This window comes from Coregonus lavaretus (genome assembly GCF_964263955.1).
Source record: "Coregonus lavaretus genome assembly, chromosome: 30".
In the NCBI taxonomy this organism is placed as follows: domain Eukaryota; kingdom Metazoa; phylum Chordata; class Actinopteri; order Salmoniformes; family Salmonidae; genus Coregonus; species Coregonus lavaretus.
In genome coordinates this window covers 6,916,839-6,940,917 of record NC_140017.1, presented here as the reverse complement: position 1 = coordinate 6,940,917, position 24,079 = coordinate 6,916,839, and the positions used below count along the sequence as shown (strand labels likewise).

The 24,079-nt window shown below is 43.0% G+C and overlaps 1 protein-coding gene across 2 annotated transcripts; it reads left to right on the top strand.

Moving 5' to 3' along the window:
- Positions 1 to 5,077: 5,077 nt before the first annotated feature.
- On the top strand, positions 5,078 to 11,964 carry LOC311105512 (complement C1q tumor necrosis factor-related protein 5-like). 2 transcript variants are annotated; one of them, XM_084147685.1, is made up of 3 exons: positions 5,078 to 5,244; positions 10,396 to 10,631; positions 10,771 to 11,964. In XM_084147685.1, exons 2-3 carry the CDS (start codon positions 10,403 to 10,405, stop codon positions 11,304 to 11,306), a joined length of 765 nt encoding a protein of 254 aa, XP_084003811.1. In that variant the 5' UTR covers positions 5,078 to 5,244; positions 10,396 to 10,402; the 3' UTR covers positions 11,307 to 11,964. The 2 variants fall into 2 exon arrangements, with proteins under 2 accessions (XP_084003811.1, XP_084003810.1); XM_084147684.1 differs by having other exon boundaries at positions 5,143 to 5,244; positions 10,393 to 10,631.
- The last annotated feature ends 12,115 nt before the right edge of the window (positions 11,965 to 24,079 follow it).

The window sequence follows — 24,079 nt, the reverse complement described above, 5'->3', positions numbered from 1 at the left end:
CACTTTATTCATAAGAATATTTGGTGTAGGGGCATACAGTGCATTCGGAAAGTATTCAGACACCTTCCCTTTTTCCACATTTTGTTACATTACAGCCTTATTCTAAAATGGATAAAATACAAGTTTGTACCAAGTTTTTTCTCATTAACAGATACACAATACCCCATAATGACAAAGCAAAAACAGGTTTTTAGAAATTTTTGCAAATGTATTACAAATAAAAAATAGAAATACCTTATTTACATACGTATTCAGACCCTTCGCTATGAGACTCGAAATTGAGCTCAGGTTCATCCTGTTTCCATTGATCATCCTTGAGATGTTTCTACAGCTTGATTGGAGTCCACCTGTGGTAAATTCAATTGATTGGGCATGATTTGGAAAGGCAGAATAGATCTTTGATATTGGTCATAGGAACAAAGTACCAAATCCAGCTGACACCAAACACATAGTGAGTCAGCGCCAGAGCAGTGTTGGGGTTTAGTGCTCCAAGACACAACAAAAGGTGGCACCTGAGATATATTCCTGCCAGCAGCCCTCTGATTGAGCACATCACATTTCACTAGATATTCTTCTCCCAGACCTGGGATTCCTCGGATCAGCTAACCAGATTGCTCGCCCAAACCCCCCTGATACTAGCGTGTCTCTACCTTCAAAGCTTAATTCACATACTCATTCCTCAGATGGAGCGAGAGAGCTGGAGGAAAGAAATTGAGATATAAAGTTAAGAAGAGTGTGGATGCAGAGATGAAGGAAGACACTGAAGGTTCTCTATGGACTGTTGGAGATGATCCAGAAGGAGTGAGAGAAGATCAAGATAAAGGAGGTGTTAGAGAAGGGATTGGAGAGGACAAAGGAGGAAATGAAGAGGAAGGAAGAGGAGGTTGAGAGGAAGGAGGAGGAGGGAAGAGGAGGTTGAGAGGGAGGACGAGGAGGGAGGAGGAGGAGGAGGTTGAGAGGGAGGAGGAGGTGGTGGCAATGCTGAAAGATGTAGTGGAGAAGGATAAAGAGAGAGTGAGGAAGGAGGACAATGACGTCGAGAAGAAGAAGGAGGAGGTAGATATGAAAGACAAGAGGCTGGATAGACAGGAAGAGAAAGAAGCTGGAAATATTGGAGAAAGTTGGAGTTGGAAAAGGAGAAAGAATAAGATCGTGAAAAGGTTGAAAGTGAATGAGAGATGGAAGAAATATACAAGAAGTGGAAGACCAAGATGACGAGAGAATTGATTGAGGTTGGGGAAGAGAAGATAAACGAGAGACATAAAGAGAGACGAGGATGTGGACAGACTTGTGGTAGGAGTGATGGAGAAGATGTGATGAGAGAGAGAGGAGATGTTTAAGAAGGAGTTGGAGAAAGTTAAGCTGGAGAAGGAAGTCCAGCGAGAGGGGGGAAATGAAGGAGAAGAAAGAGAAGCGGATAAAGGTGGAGTTGGAAGAGAGATGAAGAGTCAGAGAGTGGATTGAGAGAATGGAGGAGAAGACGATAGAGAGAGAGTAAATCGAGAGAAAAGGGGAGGGTTGAATGAGAAGATGAAGGAGACTGAGAAGAGAGAGAGGATGAAGGAGGAAATAGAAAATAAAGAAGGAAAGGGAGAGAGAGGGAGTCCATGGAGAAGAGGGTCAATAATGAAATGGAGCAGGTGAGAGATTATGGAAGGAGAGAAGGAAGGAGGAGAAAATGAAAGAGAAGGAAGAATACAAGGAGGCATTGAAAGAGCTGGGAAATAAATAAAAAAACTGGAGAATGTAAGACAGAACCTGGAGGATGTGAGACTGTGTGTGGAGAGGGCAAGAGAGGCTCAGAGAGAGAGCGAGACTATGCGATGAAGATTAGAGAGTTGCAGGATGAGGGGAAGGAATTGGTCTGCAGACTTATCAAGACAAATAAACAGACTGGATGGAAAATACAGGTACAGATACTTCACATAACCAGACAGTTCACTCAAATGACCTTCTGTAAGTACTCTGGTTTGTATCCTCCACATAGCCAGAGCTATAGGAACAGAATAATAATACTATACAGGTATTATTTACAAACATTAGCTGGTATTCATAACCAGAGCCACTATTCAGTTGAGATTAAATGGACCCCAGGTAGTATGCTCTTGTTTGGATGGATAAACCACCTTGAAGTATTGATGCTGTTCTATAGAAATAACTTAACTGTGTCTTTCACATTCAGATTCCCAGATGGGACAGCTACAGTGACCTCATCAAAAGGGAGTAGAATGGAAGGAGGAACACACACGCATATTTATTCTCAAATGATAAATAAAGGCATGCAAATGCAAAGTGGTTATTTATTGGAACCTTATGAAATGACAATTGAAGAGCAGGAAATCTTACCTGACCTCAGCCTTTAACACATGCAAGAGCATGGTTTATTTTATTACCGGCAAGTGCCAATATGTTGGTATGGTGACTGACTAGAGAGGATAAGAAACAGGGGTTGATTCAAATACTTGATCTGCACATTATTTAGTTTGCCTGGTAGTAAAATGGAAACATTGGAATAGTCACAAATAGCAAACTAAGGTGAATCAAGCACACCTGAACAAAAATATAAACGCAACATGCAACAATTTCAAAGATTTTACAGTCCATATGAGGAAATCAGTCAATTGAAATAAATTCATTAGGCCCTAATCTATGGATTTCACATGACTGGGAATACAGATATGCATCTGTTGGTCACAGATACCTTAAAACAAAATGGGCCTCAGGATTTCGTCACGTTATTTTTGTAGAATTCAAATTGCCATCGATAAAATGCAATTGTGTTCGTTGTCTGTAGCTTGTGCCTGCCCATACCATAACCCCACAGCCACCATAGGGAACTCTGTTCACAACATTGACATCAGCAAACCGCTCGCCCACACTACGCCGTACACATGGTCTGCGGTTGTGAGGCTGGTTGGACGTACTGCCAAATTCTCAAAACGTTGCCAAAGAACATTACATTCTCTGGCAACAGCTCTGGTAGACATTTTTGCAGTCAGCATGCCAATTGCACACTCCCTCAAAACTTGAGACATCTGTGGCATTGTGTTGTGACAAAACTGCACATTTTAGAGTGGCCTTTTATTGTCCCCAGCACAAGGTGCACCTGTGTAATGATCATACTGTTTAATCAGCTTCTTGATATGCCACACCTGTCAGGTGGATGGATTATCTTGGCAAAGGAGAAATGTTCACTAACAGGGATGTAAACTAATTTGTGCACAAAATCTGAGCTAAATAAGCTTTTTGTGCATATGAGCAATTTCTGGGATAATTTATTTCAGCTCATGAGACATGGGACCAACACTTTACATGTTGCATTTATATTTTTGTTCAGCATACCTTCATTTGACATGTATTCTACCCAGGTGGTCTTGTGAAAAAATGACTGCCTAAAAAAGTTACACTATTGACAAAGTGCACGATATATTCAGCGCAGAATTTATAACTTTGAAATGTTATAGTTTCCAGACATTTGTGAGTCATTCATGCCACTCGCTTAGGGCCTCCAAAATGCTGGGGTCCGCCTTGGTTCAGTCTGTCATGATTATTTAAATAATTCCCTTTTCTGTAGAAATGAAAGGATAATCTAGGGCAGGGATCATCAGCTACTCTAGATTCAGCCGCGGCAAGATTTCTTCTTGAGCAGATAGTCAGGGGGGCCTGAAGATAATTACAAATAATTTGTAGACTGCAAATTGACCGTAAGAAGCCCAAACAGATATCATATTTGACTAAAACATAATAATTTCAAAACCTTGCTTACATTTGTATCCGATCACATATTGTATGTCTCTCTATTAATGCGTGGGAATACTTTGGAACAGATTCCCAAAATTAAAATCACAAATAAGAGAAATATTTTTTTTTGCTAAAAAGAACTTGGTTGGCCAAATGAAATAATTTGTTAGAACTTACAAAACCATTGCTGTATCTGAACGTGCCTCTGTAGTAGTTTGGCGTTTTAACAGGCCGTTATTGAGCAGGGGACAAAATGTGCTGATTGTCTAATGGTAATTGAAACCATGTATGAATCTGTTCCACCTCAGTGCAGTTACGGCTACTGGCCTCAACGCGAGGCTTGTGAAGTCCTCTGTGAAACAGTTTAATTGCCTCAAGAGTGAAAATGAAAAGTTAAGGTCTGGGATTTCAAAGAGCAATTGCCAGCCCCTTCTTGTCCCATAACAGTGAAGTAGACCAAACCAAACCCATGTGTAGAAACATGGAGGGTTCCACCCTAAATGTGACCAAGCCTCAGCAGTTCCATTAATGTAGTCTGTACCTGTAGCGGTGTCATCAGTGACTTACTACTAACTCAAGGTGGTGCCTTTGTAAATGCTGTAGCAGAATTTAGGGATACATACATGCTGGTTTGCATGGAGAGACAGCGATCAAAGTGAGCGATAGTTCAGTAAAATAGGTGAAATCCTCTTTAAGAGTGGCTGCAAATGGTTAAGTGAGATGTTTTCCTCGACTATTTCACATTCCTCAATCAGCTCAAAACTGACATGAGGAAAGGATTCAAGCCAAAGTCTCTATTGTTTCAATTTCTGAAGAAAATCGAAGGTAAGAAAAACGTTGCTTCCCTCTAAGATAACATAACTTCAAGTATCTCCCTGTATCTTTACTCTCATGAAACTGATCAACTATCTCCGCGTTAAGGCCTTACTGCTTTTTGAGGAGTTCACAATATGACGCGTAGGCGGTAACAGCAGTTAACAGTATTGCTAGAGTTTTCCAGGACTTTGCCTCAGTGTATCGTGGTTACATATCCCTGACCAGTGACCACAACCCTCTGATCTCTCCCACTGTTTATGTTTGGGAAAGAAATTCCTCCAGTGTCAAATCTTAAATTCTGATGTAATCTGCCAACCTTTTATCCTCACTGCACCTCCTTTTCCCACTCACCTCCTTTTCCCACTCACTCGCTTTCCTGATGTCTCCCTCTCTCTTGTTTTGATCCTCCTCTGATCCTCCTCTTTTAGTTTGAGTTATTGAAGACATTTCCTTTCTATTATTTGTGCTGGAGAGAGTTCAAATATTTCCCTCCTACTCTGTCTCTCCCTCCCTCTCTCCCACCCACCCTCCCTTTCTAATTTTCTTTCATTACCGTTTCCTTTCAAGACTGAGAGTTCTCTTTTTTTCCCCAGCCTCTTTGGCTGAAGCAGAAAATATAACGTTTACTGTTTTCACTTCAGCACAAGGCAAAGACTGCTGCTCCTGAGGACTTTTGGACGTTAACTGGTAAACTTTATTTTCAAATAATACTGGATTGAAAATAGTTGTATATGTTCGCTGTCTGCTGTGAGTAGGTGTGGTTCAACATTATCTACAATAAGTAAAATGATCTATTTTCCATTGAATTTTTTTTGCTTGCCACGCAAACAGTCAGTAAAGGAATTGAGTGTGTTTCACAGGCAATTAATTTTGTTTTGCAAATGCATTGATGAATTCCTATGTAATTGGAATATAAATGTTTTATTGAAGTAACAAATAATGTAGCCTATTTGTCACACTGTCTATCCTATTCAAATAGTATACATTTTTCTAACCAGTGATAGACTGCTGCTATCCTCATCAGAAACGTGCTATACTGTGATTCTTTGTGATACTGCTAACATGCTCACATCCCCTGTATGTTATTGGATGATTAGTTGCTCAAAAAGTTGCAACTATACATACCAATGTATTACTGTCCTTTGCATATCGTACTCCCACACAAAAAAATGGAGTTTGTGGTCCTTATAGGAAATAGGGATATAGAAATCTGCAGCTTCTCAGATTCCAGTGTTTATCCTGTCTGTCTGTTCTTCCTCAGAATGCTGACACAGCTTTTGGCTAGTTTCTCCACAGGCCAGCCCTCTCTGCTCGGTACAGGTCTTTAAATGCTGTCATAAAGAATACAGCAGCTGTGGCTGAAATATACCACTGACTCACGACAGCTGCAATGAGCTGAAAATAACCTGGAAGACAGTATATTGAGGATTTCATATTTTCTGGCCTTAAAGTAATATTTGCTTGTAGTGAGCAAACTACAGGCTGGAAGTCCTTACTCGAAGATAGTTCTATCGGATTTCTAAAATGGGCGTTTGAATATGGGCATATTCTGTGGTAGTAATTTTCAATTTTCAATGTGAGCATTCTTTTGTGTGATCAAGTTGCACAGTTTTCTACCACATGGTCCACTCTTGCTATCAGCGAATTGATTGTGAGGTGCTCTGGAGACATGCCCTGTCGTTCCCAGTGTCTGTTTTTTCAGGCCTTGTGAGGCTTGTCCTGTGCTCCAGTCCCATGGTAGCCAACAGTGTTAGTCTGTAGACATCCTGTCAGACAGTCCCTCACAGCTGGCTCCTCTCTTTCCCAGCACTGCTAAAAGAGGGGGCGGAGACAGAGACACAGGAACACCCTCAGGCTCTCACTCACTCACACACAGACAGACACAGACACAGACAATCCTGAACTCACACCAAAGGAAAGCAGGGATTAACACTGAGCTTTTGTTTTGAACAGTGTAAATAATGATTGCTTCCATTCTGGCACTGCTGCTCTCGTTGACATTTAATGTGAAACAGCTGTTTTAAAAACTGGGAGAAGAAGTGTAGGCTACTGATGCCAACAGATACTTAAATTTTTTACATTTTAGTCATTTAGCAGACGCTCTTATCCAGAGTGATTTACTGTAGTGAGTGCATTCATTTTCATACTGTTTTTCCATACTGGTCCCCCGTGGGAATCGAACCCACAACCCTGGCGTTGCAAGCGCCATGCTCTACCAACTACCAACTGAGCCACACGGGACCTATATAAGATATGGTCATAATCTGATTGCCTTTTAAAGGTGTAATGCCTGTTGGCCATACAGTGCATTCGGAAAGTATTCAGACCCCTTCCCTTTTTCCAACATTTTGCTACGTTACAGCCTTTTTCTAAAATGGATTTTTTTTTAATCCTCATCAATCTACACACAATACACCATAATGACAAAGCGAAAACAGATTTTAGAAATGTTTGCAAATGTATTACAAATAAAAAACATAAGTATTTAGACCCTTTGCTATGAGACTTGAAAATTGACAGTTGACAGTACATGTCAGAGCAAAAACCAAACCATGAGGTCGAAGAAATTGTCCACAGAGCTCCGAGACAGGATTGTGTCAAGGCGCAGATCTGGGGAAGGGTACCAAAAAATTTCTGAATCTGAAGGTCCCCAAGAACATAATGGCCTCCAAGTTTGGAACCACCAAGACTCTTCCTAAAGCTGGCCGCCCGGCCAAACTCAGCAATCGGGGGAGAACGGCCTTGGTCAGGGAGGTGATCAAGAACCCAATGGTCATCTCTGACAGAGCTCCAGAGTTCCTCTGTGGAGATGGTTGTCCTTCTGGAAGGTTCACCCATCTCTGCAGCACTCCACCAATCAGGCCTTTATGGTAGAGTGGCCAGACGGAAGCCACTCCTCAGTAAAAGTTACATGACAGGAGTTTGCCAAAAGGAACCTAAAGGAGGAAACCTGGCACCATCCCTACGGTGAAGTATGGTGGCGGCAGCATCATGCTGTGGGGATGTTTTTCAGCGCCAGGTACAGTGGGGAGAACAAGTATTTGATACACTGCCAATTTTGCAGGTTTTCCTACTTACAAAGCATGTAGAGGTCTGTAATTTTTATCATAGGTACACTTCAACTGTGAGAGACGGAATCTAAACAAAAACAAAAATCCAGAAAATCACATTGTATGATTTTTAAGTAATTAATTTGCATTTTATTGCATGACATAAGTATTTGATCACCTACCAACCAGTAAGAATTCCGGCTCTCACAGACCTGTTAGTTTTTCTTTAAGAAGCCCTCCTGTTCTCCACTCATTACCCGTATTAACTGCACCTGTTTGAACTCGTTACCTGTATAAAAGACACCTGTCCACACACTCAATCAAACAGACTCCAACCTCTCCACAATGGCCAAGACCAGAGAGCTGTGTAAGGACATCAGGGATAAAATTGTAGACCTGCACAAGGCTGGGATGGGCTACAGGACAATAGGCAAGCAGCTTGGTGAGAAGGCAACAACTGTTGGCGCAATTGTTAGAAAATGGAAGAAGTTCAAGATGACGGTCAATCACCCACGGTCTGGGGCTCCATGCAAGATCCCACCTCGTGGGGCATCAATGATCATGAGGAAGGTGAGGGATCAGCCCAGAACTACACAGCAGGACCTGGTCAATGACCTGAAGAGAGCTGGGACCACAGTCTCAAAGAAAACCATTAGTAACACACTACGCCGTCATGGATTAAAATCCTGCAGTGCACGCAAGGTCCTCCTGCTCAAGCCAGCGCATGTCCAGGCCCGTCTGAAGTTTGCCAATGACCATCTGGATGATCCAGAGGAGGAATGGGAGAAGGTCATGTGGTCTGATGAGACAAAAATAGAGCTTTTTGGTCTAAACTCCACTCGCCGTGTTTGGAGGAAGAAGAAGGATGAGTACAACCCCAAGAACACCATCCCAACCGTGAAGCATGGAGCTGGAAACATCATTCTTTGGGGATGCTTTTCTGCAAAGGGGACAGGACGACTGCACCGTATTGAGGGGAGGATGGATGGGGCCATGTATCGCGAGATCTTGGCCAACAACCTCCTTCCCTCAGTAAAAGCATTGAAGATGGGTCGTGGCTGGGTCTTCCAGTATGACAACGACCCCAAACACACAGCCAGGGCAACTAAGGAGTGGCTCCGTAAGAAGCATCTCAAGGTCCTGGAGTGGCCTAGCCAGTCTCCAGACCTGAACCCAATAGAAAATCTTTGGAGGGAGCTGAAAGTCCGTATTGCCCAGCGACAGCCCCGAAACCTGAAGGATCTGGAGAAGGTCTGTATGGAGGAGTGGGCCAAAATTCCTGCTGCAGTGTGTGCAAACCTGGTCAAGACCTACAGGAAACGTATGATCTCTGTAATTGCAAACAAAGGTTTGTGTACCAAATATTAAGTTCTGCTTTTCTGATGTATCAAATACTTATGTCATGCAATAAAATGCAAATTAACTACTTAAAAATCATACAATGTGATTTTCTGGATTTTTGTTTTAGATTCCGTCTCTCACAGTTGAAGTGTACCTATGATAAAAATTACAGACCTCTACATGCTTTGTAAGTAGGAAAACCTGCAAAATTGGCAGTGTATCAAATACTTGTTCTCCCCACTGTAACTGAGAGACTAGTCAGGACCGAGGGAAAGATGAATGGAGCAAAGTACAGAGAGATCCTTGATGAAAACCTGCTCCAGAGCACTCAGGACCTCAGACTGGGGCGAAGGTTCACCTTCTAACAGGACAACGACCCTAAGCACACAGCCAAGACAACACAGGAGTGGCTTCGGGACAAGTTTCTGAATGTCCTTGAGTGGCCCAGCCAGAGCCTGGACTTGAAAATAGCAGTGCAGCGATGCTCCCCATCCAACCTGACAGAGCTAGAGAGGATCTGCAGAGAAGAATGGTAGAAACTCCCCAAATACAGGTGTGCCAAGCTCGCTGCCAAAGGTGCTACAACAAAGTACTGAGTAAAGGGTCTGAATACTTATGTAAATGTGATATTTCAGTTTTTTATTTTTAATAAAGTTGCAAACATTTCTAAAAACCTGTTTTTGCTTTGTCATTATGGGGTATTGTGTGTAGCTTGATGAGAGAAAAAAACTAATACATTTTAGAATAAGGCTGTAACGTAAAAACAAAGGTGGAAAAAGTCAAGGGGTCTGAATACTTTCCGAATGCACTGTAGGTACTGTGTATGCTCTCATTAAATGTACTGGGGGCCTATACTCTCAAAGCTTTGTGTCCATGGTACGAGGCGTCTTATGTTATTTTTAGATGGTTATTCCATTTCCGTCACTCCCTCTCTCCAGTTGAATGTTTCCCCTGGTCATCTGACCCCTCCTTTTAGCTGTGTCAAGTTTAGTGAGAGTCCAAGACCTTCGTCTACACATGTCACCAATGGGAAAGGAGTTGGACTTCTGTATTCACACTACACACGTCATTAATCTGTCAATAAGAAAAGCTGATTCAATCTCTCCTATATGACATCTGTTACAACACATTACAGGTTATTTTTCTGCTCTCATTTAATGTCAGATTTCTTTGAAGGATATTTCCATTGATTTCAGCACATCGCATTTATGGGTTCAAGAGTTTGTGTTATTAGATTTCCTTGTGATTATATATCCCTTGCACTGTTATGCTTCTCATAACATCTGCAGAACAAATCAATGAACTCCATAGCTATTTATAAACTCACAGATGACACACTATGAGTATCCCCTGGAGAAGTCAGTTCTAGAGAATAGAATATCAAGTAGAAAATGTATTTTCCATTACTTCATGTTGACAGAGAATGTTTCCCTCCTATACATAGTAGCATTGAAATGACATCACTCCAGCTGTGGCCCCTCCTCCTCCTCCCCGTTCTACTGGTCAACTTCTCCAACCAATTAGATGACAACAAGATCCCGCCCAGTCTGTGTACGGGACACCCAGGTATCCCAGGTACCCCTGGGGTGCACGGCAGTTCTGGCCAACCAGGAAGAGATGGGAGGGACGGGCGTGATTCTGTCCCTGGGGAGAAGGGAGAGAAGGGAGACAGGGGAGAGACAGGTACAGTGCACCATACTTTCTACAACATACTGTGGACTATAATGATCCATGAGTCTTCCCCTGGTTTAATTGGTTTGCTGTTGATTCAAGTGTTATTGAATGAACAGTAGTAACAGCATTGTGTCTATTCTCCCTAAAGGCGAGTCAGGCTTTAGGGGTCTCACTGGAGACCAGGGGAACCCTGGCGATAAAGGAGACAGGGGGCAGTCGGGGGAGTGCGCCGTCGCTCCCAAATCTGCCTTCAGCGCCAAGTTGTCAGAGGGCCGCACCATGCCCGTGGCAGCGGAAGACGCTGTGCGCTTTGACAAGGTAACGCTAAACGAGCAGGGCGACTACGACACGGAAACAGGACGCTTCACCTGCAAAGTGCCCGGCGTCTACTACTTTGCGGTCCACGCCACCGTCTACCGGGCCAGCCTGCAGTTTGACCTGATGAAGAACGGTCACGCAATGGCGTCCTACTTCCAGTTCTACGGGAACTGGCCCAAGCCGGCGTCTTTGTCCGGCGGCTCGCTTTTGCACCTCATCCCGGGCGACCAGGTGTGGGTGCAGATGGCGTTGGGAGAGTACAGTGGTTTCTACTCCAGCTCTAAGACTGACAGCACCTTCACTGGCTTCTTGGTGCACTCGGACTGGAAAAATTCTGCTGTCTTCGCCAAGGGCGAAGTGGTATAGACATTGGGGGGACCAAGTCTGCTGTGGGGGCTGGGGGTCCTCCCCCAGAAAATGTAAAACTAATTTACTGCCATTCTACATGATTCATGGCCTCTCTACAAGGTTATTAGAAAACTCTGGTCTTTGAATAAACACATTAAGCAATGTTACAGAAATAGCAGTAGGCTATGGCACATACCATACTGAGTTGTGATGATGAATCAGGTGAACTGTAGTGCTTTCAGCTGTGCTTCATGTTAGCCATTTGACTGCTGCTGTGCGATGGTGAATCGTTTTAACAGATGTTCTGACGGTGGCCCTACACAGTTTTGGGCCTACATGTATCATCGTTTTTTTGCCTTTACAACACAAGGACGGCATATGGGGTTTAAATGAGACGTTGGCTCCTGCACTTGGCAGGAATTGTTAACATAAGAAGGTTATATGTCCAGTTTTGTGGTGGAGACGTAAAGAGGATTCAATAAGGCATCATACAGGTATGTGAGCTGTTTAGGGCTTCCAAGTGTGACATCATTGACTGATGTCATGATACTTAGCCAGTATTTTGTGCAGAAAATGAATTGTAAAGTATTCAAACTGAAGCCCTACAATACTTTTCACAATCTTTGAACTTATCTGTCTGTGCAACCTTCATTTATGTCACCAATAAAACATTTAACTTTCATAACTGGCTTTAATACCTAATACTGTGACCAGGTAAGTACATCTATGGCAATACAAAAAAACAAGGACCCACAATAGAGATGACATCAGGTACTATGTGCTCAACAAGGACAATATGCCTGGTTCCACGTTAGATATAGCTAGATTAATTATTTAATAACAAGCTGACAGCTTGCCTGCCAGTGTAAATGGGGCTGTATTATTTTCTCTTTCTAAGATTATTATGTCTGACTATCCAAGAAGACCCCAAAAAGTGAAAAGAGAGTATCAGCGTGGATATATTTTCCACTGGGGCCCCTGTTTACTTCAGTCTAATGACATCACCAAACATGGCCTCCTCTCTTAAAGCAGAACTCACAGTAGTCTGAACTAGTGCCACAGCCTCCCCACCAGCATTGTTATTGTTTTTTCGAGGTGAGGAGATGTCGCGCAGAATGATTTTTAAAAAAGCATTACATATTGTGCTCTTCTATCGTGCGTGCAATGATGTCCGAGGGTGAAAAACAGCATCCTTTGATTTCAGTAACTTCTTTGTTGTTGTAATATTGCAAATGGAGGTGGCTGTTTCACCATTGGGGATCTAAACTTTAATGTACATTGACAGACTCTTAGCTACAGACACTGTTTAACTTGCACTGCCAAAACCATTGGAACGCTTCTCTGACTGTTAAATATTTTCACTCTGAGACAAGGAACTCACATTTTCCCCTTCGCCTCAAACTCTTGGGCAAAATTATGTTCCCAAAATACACTTTAATGGTTTTTGCCCTGAAGAGATGAGGGGACGGAGAGTTAATCAATGTTCCCCTTACTATTAACTTCACTCTTTTCCATTAGTTCAAGCCCTGTAAATCTCTCCCTCTCTCTCTCTGACGGCAAGACTGCTAAACAGTGATGGAGACAGTGATGTCATTCATTGACATAGCAAGCATGGGTGAGTGTCTAGAGGAGGGACGTCAGAGAACAAGATGAGCAAAAGAACAGCCTTTGAAACGCTTTGCCTGAGTTTCATCCCTTTAAGAAAATACAAAATACTAAAATACTGTATCACAACACATTCTTGTGTCTTAAAAAAACGTTATGATGCTAAATCTATTGCCTGCCTGAGGTTAATGATAGAGTGGTAAGATTAACTTGCTCATTGCTCCTTTGGTGAGGAGAGCCACTTAATCCACAAGATGGCAGAGTTGTATTACCACAGCACACCAGTGCCTCATTCAAACCGATGTTTGCCCATTCCTTGGTCACTGGAGGGAACATCTGTTACCAAGTGCCTCAAATAAGAATTCACAAGTAATTTGTGAGACAATTTATCTTGGTAGAATATGTAAGATAACAGCTGTATAAATAGTCTTTAGGGGTTGAAGTGCTCTGCTGGTTATAACAACAGTAGCTAAATGTTTAAATTAATAACAAAGACATTAACTTATGCTCCACTTCCATTTCCCTCATCCGGCCCAGCTCCAGCCTATAAACTCTCCTCTCATTGCCTTATTCAAGAACAAATGTTTATCCAATGTATCCTCTCCTTGATTCTTGTTCTACTTTTAATCCATCACAAAGTGAAGGGTGCTACTGGAGTTTGGAACAGTCCATGGCCCTGCTGCGTAGGCGTGGGCATTGAGAGAGCTTTTTCCAATCGTTCCCATTGGCTCAGGAACTATGGAATGTGTGTACTGCATAACGGTAAGATAAACTGAAGCAGAGATAGGCCTACACTCACACTTCCTTTTAGAACTAGGCCCTGGGCCAAGTGTGAACGGCTGTCTCCAGTGTGAGTAAGACTACCTCTTATTATAGTGAGTTAACAGAGGCGGTAGAGCTTACTCTTAAGCCAGGACTGTCTGTGTTCAGTCCTGATAGCTGGGGAGGAGTGACGATGGAACAGTGCCCAGGAAGTTGACTGCTGTGGCTGAATAAAGGTCCATCCCTGATAGATGAGGAACAATAACAATCATCAGAACTGGAAATAATGAATCTCTAAAGAACGTAGAGAAGTAATGTATTTTATATCACAAACACAACTTTTGGTGTGGTTGCACTAGTCTGACACGCCGTCCTTGTGTGCAGGTACAGTTGAAGTCGGAAGTTTACATACACCTTAGCCAAATACATTTAAACTCAGTTTTTCACAATTCCTGACATTTAATCCTAGTAAAGATTCCCTGTCTTAGGTCAGTTAGGATCACCACTTTAATTTAAGAATGTGAAATGTCAGAATAATAGTAGAGAGAGTGATTTATTTAAGCTTTTATTTATTTCATCACATTCCCAGTGGGTCAGAAGTTTACATACACTCAATTAGTATTTGGTAGCATTGCCTTTAAATTGTTTAACTTGGGTCAAACGTTTAAGCTAGCCTTCCACAAGCGTCCCACAATAAGTTGGGTGAATTTTGGCCCATTTCTCCTGACAGAGCTGGTGTAACTGAGTCAGGTTTGTAGGCCTTCTTGCTCGCACACGCTTTTTCAGTTCTGCCCACACATTTTCTATAGGATTGAGGTCAGGGCTTTGTGATGGCCACTCCAATACCTTGACTTTGTTGTCCTTAAGCCATTTTGCCACAACTTTGGAAGTATGCTTGGGGTCATTGTCCATTTGGAAGACCCATTTGCGACCAAGCTTTAACTTCCTGACTGATGACTTGAGATGTTGCTTCAATATATCCACATAATTTTCCTTCCTCATGATGCCATCTATTTTGTGAAGTGCACCAGTCCCTCCTGCAGCAAAGCACTCCCACAGCATGATGCTGCCACGCCCGTGCTTCACAGTTGGGATGGTGTTCTTCAGCTTGCAAGCAAAACCTTTTCCTCCAAACATAACGATGGTCATTATGGCCAAACAGTTATATTTTTGTTTCATCAGACCAGAGGACATTTCTCAAAAAAGTACGATCTTTATCCCCACGTGCAGTTGCAAACCGTAGTCTGCCTTTTTTATGGCGGTTTTGGAGCAGTGGCTTCTTCCATGCTGAGCGGCCTTTCAGGTTATGTCGATATAGGACTCGTTTTACTGTGGATATAGATACTTTTGTACCTGTTTCCTCCAGCATCTTCACAAGGTCCTTTGCTGTTGTTCTGGGATTGATTTGCACTTTTTGCACCAAAGTACGTTCATCTCTAGGAGACAGAACGCGTCTCCTTCCTGAGCGGTATGATGGCTGCGTGGTCCCATGGTGTTTATACTTGCGTACTATTGTTTGTACAGATGAACGTGGTACCTTCAGGTGTTTGGAAATTGCTCCCAAGGATGAAATACATCCACAGGCCTTGAAATACACTGCTCAGAAAAATAAGGGGAACACTAAAATAACACATCCTAGATCTGAATGAATGAAATAATCTTATTAAATACTTTTTTCTTTACATAGTTGAATGTGCTGACAACAAAATCACACAAAAATTAATCAATGGAAATCAAATGTATCAACCCATGGAGGTCTAGATTTGGAGTCACACTCAAAATTAAAGTGGAAAACCACACTACAGGCTGATCCAACTTTGATGTAATGTCCTTAAAACAAGTCAAAATTAGGCTCAGTAGTGTGTGTGGCCTCCACATCCCTGTATGACCTCCCTACAACACCTGTGCATGCTCCTGATGAGGTGGCGGATGGTCTCCTGAGGGATCTCCTCCCAGACCTGGACTAAAGCATCCGCCAACTCCTGGACAGTCTGTGGTGCAACGTGGCGTTGGTGGATGGAGCGAGACATGATGTCCCAGATGTGCTCAATTGGATTCAGGTCTGGGGAACGGGCGGGCCAGTCCATAGCATCAATGCCTTCCTCTTGCAGGAACTGCTGACACATGAGGTCTAGCATTGTCTTGCATTAGGAGGAACCCAGGGCCAACCGCACCAGCATATGGTATCACAAGGGGTCTGAGGATCTCATCTCGGTACCTAATAGCAGTCAGGCTACCTCTGGCAAGCACATGGAGGGCTGTGCGGCCCCCTAAAGAAATGCCACCCCACACCATGACTGACCCACCGCCAAACCGGTCATGCTGGAGGATGTTGCAGGCAGCAGAACGTTCTCCACGGCGTCTCCAGACTCTGTCACATCTGTGAAGAGCACAGGGCGCCAGTGGCGAATTTGCCAATCTTGGTGTTCTCTGGCAAATGCCAAACGTCCTGCACGGTGTTGGGCTGTAAGCACAACCCCCACCTGTGGACGTCGGGCCCTCATACCACCCTCATGGAGTCTGTTTCTGACCGTTTGAGCAGACACATGCACATTTGTGGCCTGCTGGAGGTCATTTTGCAGGGCTCTGGCAGTGCTCCTCCTGCTCCTCCTTGCACAAAGGCGGAGGTAGCGGTCCTGCTGCTGGGTTGTTGCCCTCCTACGGCCTCCTCCACGCCTCCTGATGTACTGGCCTGTCTCCTGGTATTTCACAGAAGTGTGATTGACTTGGAGTTACATTGTGTTGTTTAAGTGTTCCCTACATTTTTTTGAGCAGTGTACATCCACAGGTACACCTCCAATTGACTCAAATGATGTCAATTAGCCTATCAGCAGCTTCTAAAGCCATGACATAATTTTCTGGAATTTTCCAAGCTGTTTAAAGGCACAGTCAACTTAGTGTATGTAAACTTCTGACCCACTGGAATTGTGATACAGTGAATTATAAGTGAAATAATCTCTGTAAACAATTGTTGGAAAAATTACTTGTGTCATGCACAAAGTAGATGTCCTAACCAACTTGCCAAAACTATAGTTTGTTAACAAGAACTTTGTGGAGTGGTTGAAAAACAAGTTTTAATGACTCCAACCTAAGTGTATGTAAACTTTCGACTTCAACGGTACTGTAGATATAAGAAAGCAGCAGTCAGTACTCACCAACCATGACCGAGGTTGATCTCTGGATGGAGTCAAAGGTAACGTCCCCTCGTCCCTCTTCCCTTCTAGGGTCAACTTTCCGTTTGAGTAGGCATGTTTTGTTGCGATGTGGAGGTGTATATTATTGATGTTATCTTTAACCACTTTGAAAGGTAGTGGAGCCCCTCACAGAAAGACAGAGGGAAGGTGTGTGATGTGTGTGTACAGTTGGTTCAGTGTTAATATCCAGAGTATGACAACTGCTTGCAGTCATATGATAGTGTCAAACAAGAATAGAGATGCTCTGTCTTGACCAGGTTATATTTACCACATAGTCACATGTGAGATTGTAGGCGTGGGTCCCACAAACAAACATTCAAATTGTCCAGAGTCTTAAGGGTCTTGATATACAGTATACTGAACAAAAATATAAATGCAACATGTAAAGTGTTGGTCCCATTTTTCATGAGCCGAAATAAAAGATCCCAGAAATGTTCCATACGCAAAAATGTATCTCTGTTGTGCCTTTCATCCGCCGCCATCACCTCATGTTTCAGCATGATAACACATGTCGCAAGGATCTGTACACAATTCCTGGAAGCTGAAAATGTCCCAGTTCTTTCATGGCCTTCATACTCACCAGACATGTCACCCATTGAGCATGTTTGGGATGCTCTGGATCGACGTGTACAACAGCGTGTTCCAGTTCCCGCTAATATCCAGCAACTTCGCACAGCCATTGAAGAGTGGGAAAATATTCCACACATCACAATTATTAGCCTGATCAACTCTATGCAAAGGAGATGTGTCGCGCTGCATGAGGCAAATGGTGGTCACAGCAGATACTGACTAGTTTTCTGATCAACAGATGCATATCTGTATTCCCAGTCATGTGAAATCCATAGATTAGGGCTTAATGAATTTATTTCAACTGAGTGATTTCCTTAAATGAACTGTAACTCAGTAAAATCTTTTAAATTTTTGCGTTTATAGTTTTGTTCAGTGTAGTTTCGGCATTCCAACTGGAACAGGAAAAGGTTTGTATTATTATGTGGTTTGTTTCTAAAATATCTATCAGTATATTGCTTCAGAGTTGTCTGTGAGGAGAGATGTTCCATCATAGAATCCACTTGCTTCTGAACCTTTTCCCTTTGGTCTTGCATGCCCTTTTCTGCTGCTCAGAGACCTGCCAGTAGACCTGCAACAACAGAGAGCTTCACATCAACACAGTAGGAGTGCTCTGGAGAGCAAACAATACTGTATGTACAGGTAACTGCCAAAATAAAGGAAACACCAACATTAAGTGTCTTAATAGGGCGTTGGGTCTCCACGAGCCGCCAGAACAGCTTCAATGCACCTTGGCATAGATTCTACAAAAGCACTAAACTGCCATGTAGGCCTAATCTAGTTGAGAGAAAATATGCACTTCTCTACATACAATGATATAAACATTGATTGGAGACTGGTGAGAGATAATGCTTAATGTGGTATTGGATGGGCTACATATTCATAAGGAACAAGAACAGCCCCAAGATGAACCTCGGGCAGAGGAAGAAGCCATGATAGCCCTCTTGTCTGCGGCTGTCAATGCTCAATACAGCCCAGTACACGTCAAATCAACTTGCTGGTTCCAAAACCCAAAACACTTATTCAAGATGGTGTCACTCGTGATCATAAGAAATGGATCCAACGGTATCTCTCTAGTGTCTCTACACAGTGGCCATTTGTGTTGACTGCAGTTTATATACAGTGAGGGAAAAAAGTATTTGATCCCCTGCTGATTTTGTAAGTTTGCCCACTGACAAAGAAATGATCAGTCTATAATTTTAATGGTAGGTTTATTTGAACAGTGAGAGACAGAATAACAACAAATAAATCCAGAAAAACGCATGTCAAAAATGTTATAAATTGATTTGTATTTTAATGAGGGAAATAAGTATTTGTCCCCCTCTCAATCAGAAAGATTTCTGGCTCCCAGGTGTCTTTTATACAGGTAACGAGCTGAGATTAGGAGCAAACTCTTAAAGGGAGTGCTCCTAATCTCAGTTTGTTACCTGTCTAAAAGACACCTGTCCACAGAAGCAATCAATCAGATTCCAAACTCTCCACCATGGCCAAGACCAAAGAGCTCTCCAAGGATGTCAGGGACAAGATTGTTGACCTACACAAGGCTGGAATGGGCTACAAGACAATCGCCAAGCAGCTCGGTGAGAAGGTGACAACAGTTGGTGCGATTATTCGCAAATGGAAGAAACACAAAAGAACTGTCAATCTCCCTCGGACTGGGGCTCCATGCAAGATCTCACCTCGTGGAGTTGCAATGATCATGAGAACGGTGAGGAATCAGCCCAGAACTACATGGGAGGATCTTGTCAATGATCTCAAGGCAGCTGGGACCATAGTCACCAAGAAAACAATTGGAAACACACTACGCCATGAAGGACTGAAATCCTGCAGTGCCCGCAAGGTCCCCTTGTTCAAGAAAGCACATATACATGCCTGTCTGATGTTTGCCAATGAACATCTGAATGATTCAGAGGAGAACTGGGTGAAAGTGTTGTGGTCAGATGAGACCAAAATCGAGCTCTTTGGCATCAACTCAACTCGCCGTGTTTGGAGGAGGAGGAATGCTGCCTATGACCCCAAGAACACCACCCCCACCATCAAACATGGAGGTGGAAACATTATGCTTTGGGGGTGTTTTTCTGCTAAGGGGACAGGACAACTTCACCGCATCAAAGGGACGATGGACGGGGCCATGTACCGTCAAATCTTGGGTGAGAACCTCCTTCCCTCAGCCAGGGCATTGAAAATGCGTCGTGGATGGGTATTCCAGCATGACAATGACCCAAAACACACGGCCAAGGCAACAAAAGAGTGGCTCAAGAAGAAGCACATTAAGGTCCTGGAGTGGCCTAGCCAGTCTCCAGACCTTAATCCCATAGAAAATCTGTGGAGGGAGCTGAAGGTTCGAGTTGCCAAACGTCAGCCTCGAAACCTTAATGACTTGGAGAAGATCTGCAAAGAGGAGTGGGACAAAATCCCTCCTGAGAAGTGTGCAAACCTGGTGGCCAACTACAAGAAACGTCTGACCTCTGTGATTGCCAACAGTACTAAGTCATGTTTTGCAGAGGGGTCAAATGCTTATTTCCCTCATTAAAATGCAAATCAATTTATAACATTTTTGACATGCGTTTTTCTGGATTTTTTTGTTGCTATTCTGTCTCTCACTGTTCAAATAAACCTACCATTAAAATTATAGACTGATCATTTCTTTGTCAGTGGGCAAACGTACAAAATCAGCAGGGGATCAAATACTTTTTTCCCTCACTGTAGGTAAGATGTCATAATGAGGATCATGACATGCTGTTTATGACATCAAACTGTACACTATAGTGGATGATGCAATGGAAACAGTCAGAGCATTAAAAAACTGTACTGGGATAGCACTGTTTTCCTTTTTTATTGTCTCAAGTGGATCAAAACTGTGAAATGTGCCCCACTGGGCACAGACGTCAGTTCAACGTCTAGTTTTGATTTACATTTGGTTGAGTTGTCAACTAACATAAATTCAATGTGAAATATAAAAAAAAATAGGTACACATCGGGTGAAGAAAAAGAAGGACTTTTTGCAAATTCAATCAGTTTTCCATGTTGATTCTTTATGTCTTCGCATAGATTTCTTTGGTTGAAATTACCTGGAAATAACGTTGATTCAACCAATTTTTCCCAGTGAGGCTGGTCAGATTGACCAAAGCTTTTGGATTCTATTGAAATTATAAAGGTCACACAAACTTTTCCCATAGGGTTTAATGGTGAAATGTTGAATTACAACAGTATCCTATGCATTGTTTGGTCAGCTGCAATAGAATTATAAGGAGTAGAGTTGGATCACACATTCGCCTACTGGTGACACAACAAAGACCACTCTACATGTCAATGCTAGTTAAGTGTCATCCTACTTGAACCATTGTGAGACTACTGGCTTTGTGATCTTGTTGTCCCTTAATTACCCCCTTGTTTTCCCCACATGGAAGCTAGCCCCTAAAATCAGGCATTATTTCTGACACAGGAGCCCTTACAACATTGTGCTCTGTGAAAATGAAAAATGTAATGCATATGTACTGTATGCGTTCATCAGACCTTTCCTAGAGTTCACCTGTTTGGGCGGTTTTCCCCAAGCACCTGATCAAGGACTTGGAGCGTGCTGCGGTATCATGGAGGCTCTAACGACAGTTCTGTGACAAAAACCTGATCATGAAAACCTAATGCCATGTGTTATAAAAGTGGTTTGGAACTACACTGGTGTGATGAGTAACCTAATGCCTTTAATGGCTTTAGCTCAGTCTTCTGATCAGTAATACAACCATGACAGATGTAATGTTTAGTCAATGTCTGTATTATCTATTCATTGGTACCATGAACTGTGTAACTATGTTCTTACACTGAACAAAAATATAAATGCAACATGCAACAATTTCAAAGATTTTACAGAGTTACAGTTCATATACGGAAATCAGTCCATTTAAATAAATAAATTAGGCCCTAATCTATGGATTTCACATGAATGGGAATACAGATGTGCATCTGTTGCTCACAGTTACCTTAAAAAAAAGGCAGTGATGTGGATCAGAAAACCAGTCAGTATCTGGTATGACCACCATTTGCCTCATGCAGCGTGACACATCTCCTTCACATAGAGTTGATCAGGCTGTTGATTGTGGACTATGGAATGTTGTCCCACTCCTCTTCAATGGCTGTGTGAAGTTACTGGATATTGGTGGGAACTGGAACATGCTATCGTACACGTCGATCCAGAGCATCCCAAACAGGCTCAATGGGTGACACGTCTGGTGAGTATGCAGGCCATGGAAGAACTGGGACAATTTCAGCTTCCAGGAATTGTGTACAGATCCTTGCGACATGGGGCTGTGCATTATCATGCTGAAACATGAGGTGATGGCGGCGGATGAATGGCACGACAATGGGCCTCAGGATCTCGTCACCGTATCTCGTGCATTCAAATTGCCATCAATAAAATGCAGTTGTATTCATTGTCTGTAGCTTATGCCTGCCCATACCATAACCCCACCGCCACCATGGGGCACTCTGTTCACAACATTGACATCAGCAAACCGCTCGCCCACACAACGTCTGCCATCTGCCCGGTACAGTTAAAACCGGGATTCACCCGTGAAGAGCACACAGCGTGCCAGTGGCCATCGAAGGTGAGCTTTTGCCAACTGAAGTCGGTCACAACGCCGAACTGCAGTCAGGTCAAGACCCTGGTGAGGACGATGAGTGTGCAGATGAGCTTCCCTGAGACGGTTTCTGAAAGTTTGTGCAGAAATTATTCCGTTGTGCAAACCCACAGTTTCATCAGCTGTCCAGATGGCTGGTCTCAGACGATCCCTCAGGGGAAGAAGCCGGATGTGGAGGTCGTGGGCTGATGTGGTTACACATGGTCTGCGGTTGTGAGGCCGGTTGGAAGTACTGCCAAATTCTCTAAACTAATGTTGGAGGCGGCTTATGGTAGAGAAATTAACATTACATTATCTGGCAACAGCTCTGGTGGACATTCCTGCAGTCAGCATGCCAATTGCACACTCCCTCAAAACTTGAGACATCTGTGGCATTGTGTTGTGTGACAAAATTGCTCATTTCACGTTGTCCACATACTTTTGTATATATAGTGTATTTAGAAGGGACTTATAAACCACAAAACTCTAGTGAATAACTAGTCTCTGGAGGAAGTGGTCCCCGATGCCCAGTAGAGCCCCCTTTCCTCACCCCATCACCCCCAGCTGCTGCTCTTCACTGGTTCCCTCTCCTCACAGATGGGGAAGTCTAGTGAAGGGGAAGGTTACTTTCTCACATTCAGAGATACTATCACCAGGGCTAGCATAATGGCTACATTTACAATGCATTCGGAAAGTATTCAGACCCCTTCACTTTTTCCACTTTGTTACGTTACAGCCATATTCTAAAATTGATTAGTTTTTTTCTTCTCATAAATTTACACACAATACCCCATAATAACAAAGCAAAAACAGGTTTTTAGAAATGTTTGTAAATGTATAAAAAAAATACGGAAATATCACATTTACATAAGTATTCAGACCCTTTACTCTGTACTTTGTTCAAGGACCTTTGGCAGCAATTACAGCCTTGAGTCTTCTTGGGTATGATGCTACAAGCTTGGCACATCTGTTTTGGGGGAGTTTCTCCTATTCTTCTCTGCAGATGTGCCTTTTACTGAGGAGTGGCTTCCGTCTGGCCACTCTACCTTAAAGGCCTGATAGATGGAGTGCTGCAGAGATGGTTGGGTTTCTGGAAGGTTCTCCCATCTCCACAGAGGAACCCTGGAGCTCTGTCAGAGTGACCATCAGGTTCTTGGTCACTTCCCTGACCAAAACCCTTCTCCCCCGATTGCTTAGTTTGGCCGGGCGGCCAGCTCTAGGAAGAGTCTTGGTGGTTCCAAACTTCTTCCATTTAAGAATGATGGAGGTCACTGTGTTCTTCGGGACCTAAAATGCTGCGTCAACACAATCCTGTCTCGGAGCTCTACAGACAATTCCTTCGACCTCATGGCTTGGTTTTTGCTCTGACATGCACTGTCAACTGTGGGACCTTATATAGACAGGTATGTGCCTTTCCAAATCATGTCCAATCAATTGAATTTACCACAGGTGGACTCCAATGAAGTTATAGAAACATCTCAAGGATGATCAATAGAAACAGGATGCACCTGTCAAAAGGTGCAGAGTTAAGAGCCCAACGAAATATAGTTGAGTCTCAGCTTTTATAGAAAGTACAATCCCCCTTTGGGTGGTGTGACAACCAGACAGAACAATAGCCATGAGGAAGCACTGGTTGGTGACCCAAATGTACAGCCAAAGGACTATGGAACTGAGAGGCTGCGGTTGGCCTGTGGTGAGGTCTTGTTGAGAAATGTCATGCCATTTCTCAATGCTCATTGTCGTGACTCTGTTTCTAAAAGGAACCGAAACCATTTGTCTTACGCGTCTCTCACAGCTTAGTTCAGTCTACTGCTAAATAACAGGATATGGAATAACAGCATTTGGCTTGAAGTCCAGAACCATGAGTCAATCACGTAGACAAAGGGGAAGTGTTCTAGCAGAGGGAGCAAGTCTCAGTAGTACATTATGTGCCTTTAGTTAAATGCATAGATACACTGGATAAACATTATACCAGCAATATTGCCACTATACTCCTCCCTTTTGAGACTAATCTCAACTTAACATGTCTGTCTAAAATAAGCACGATTCC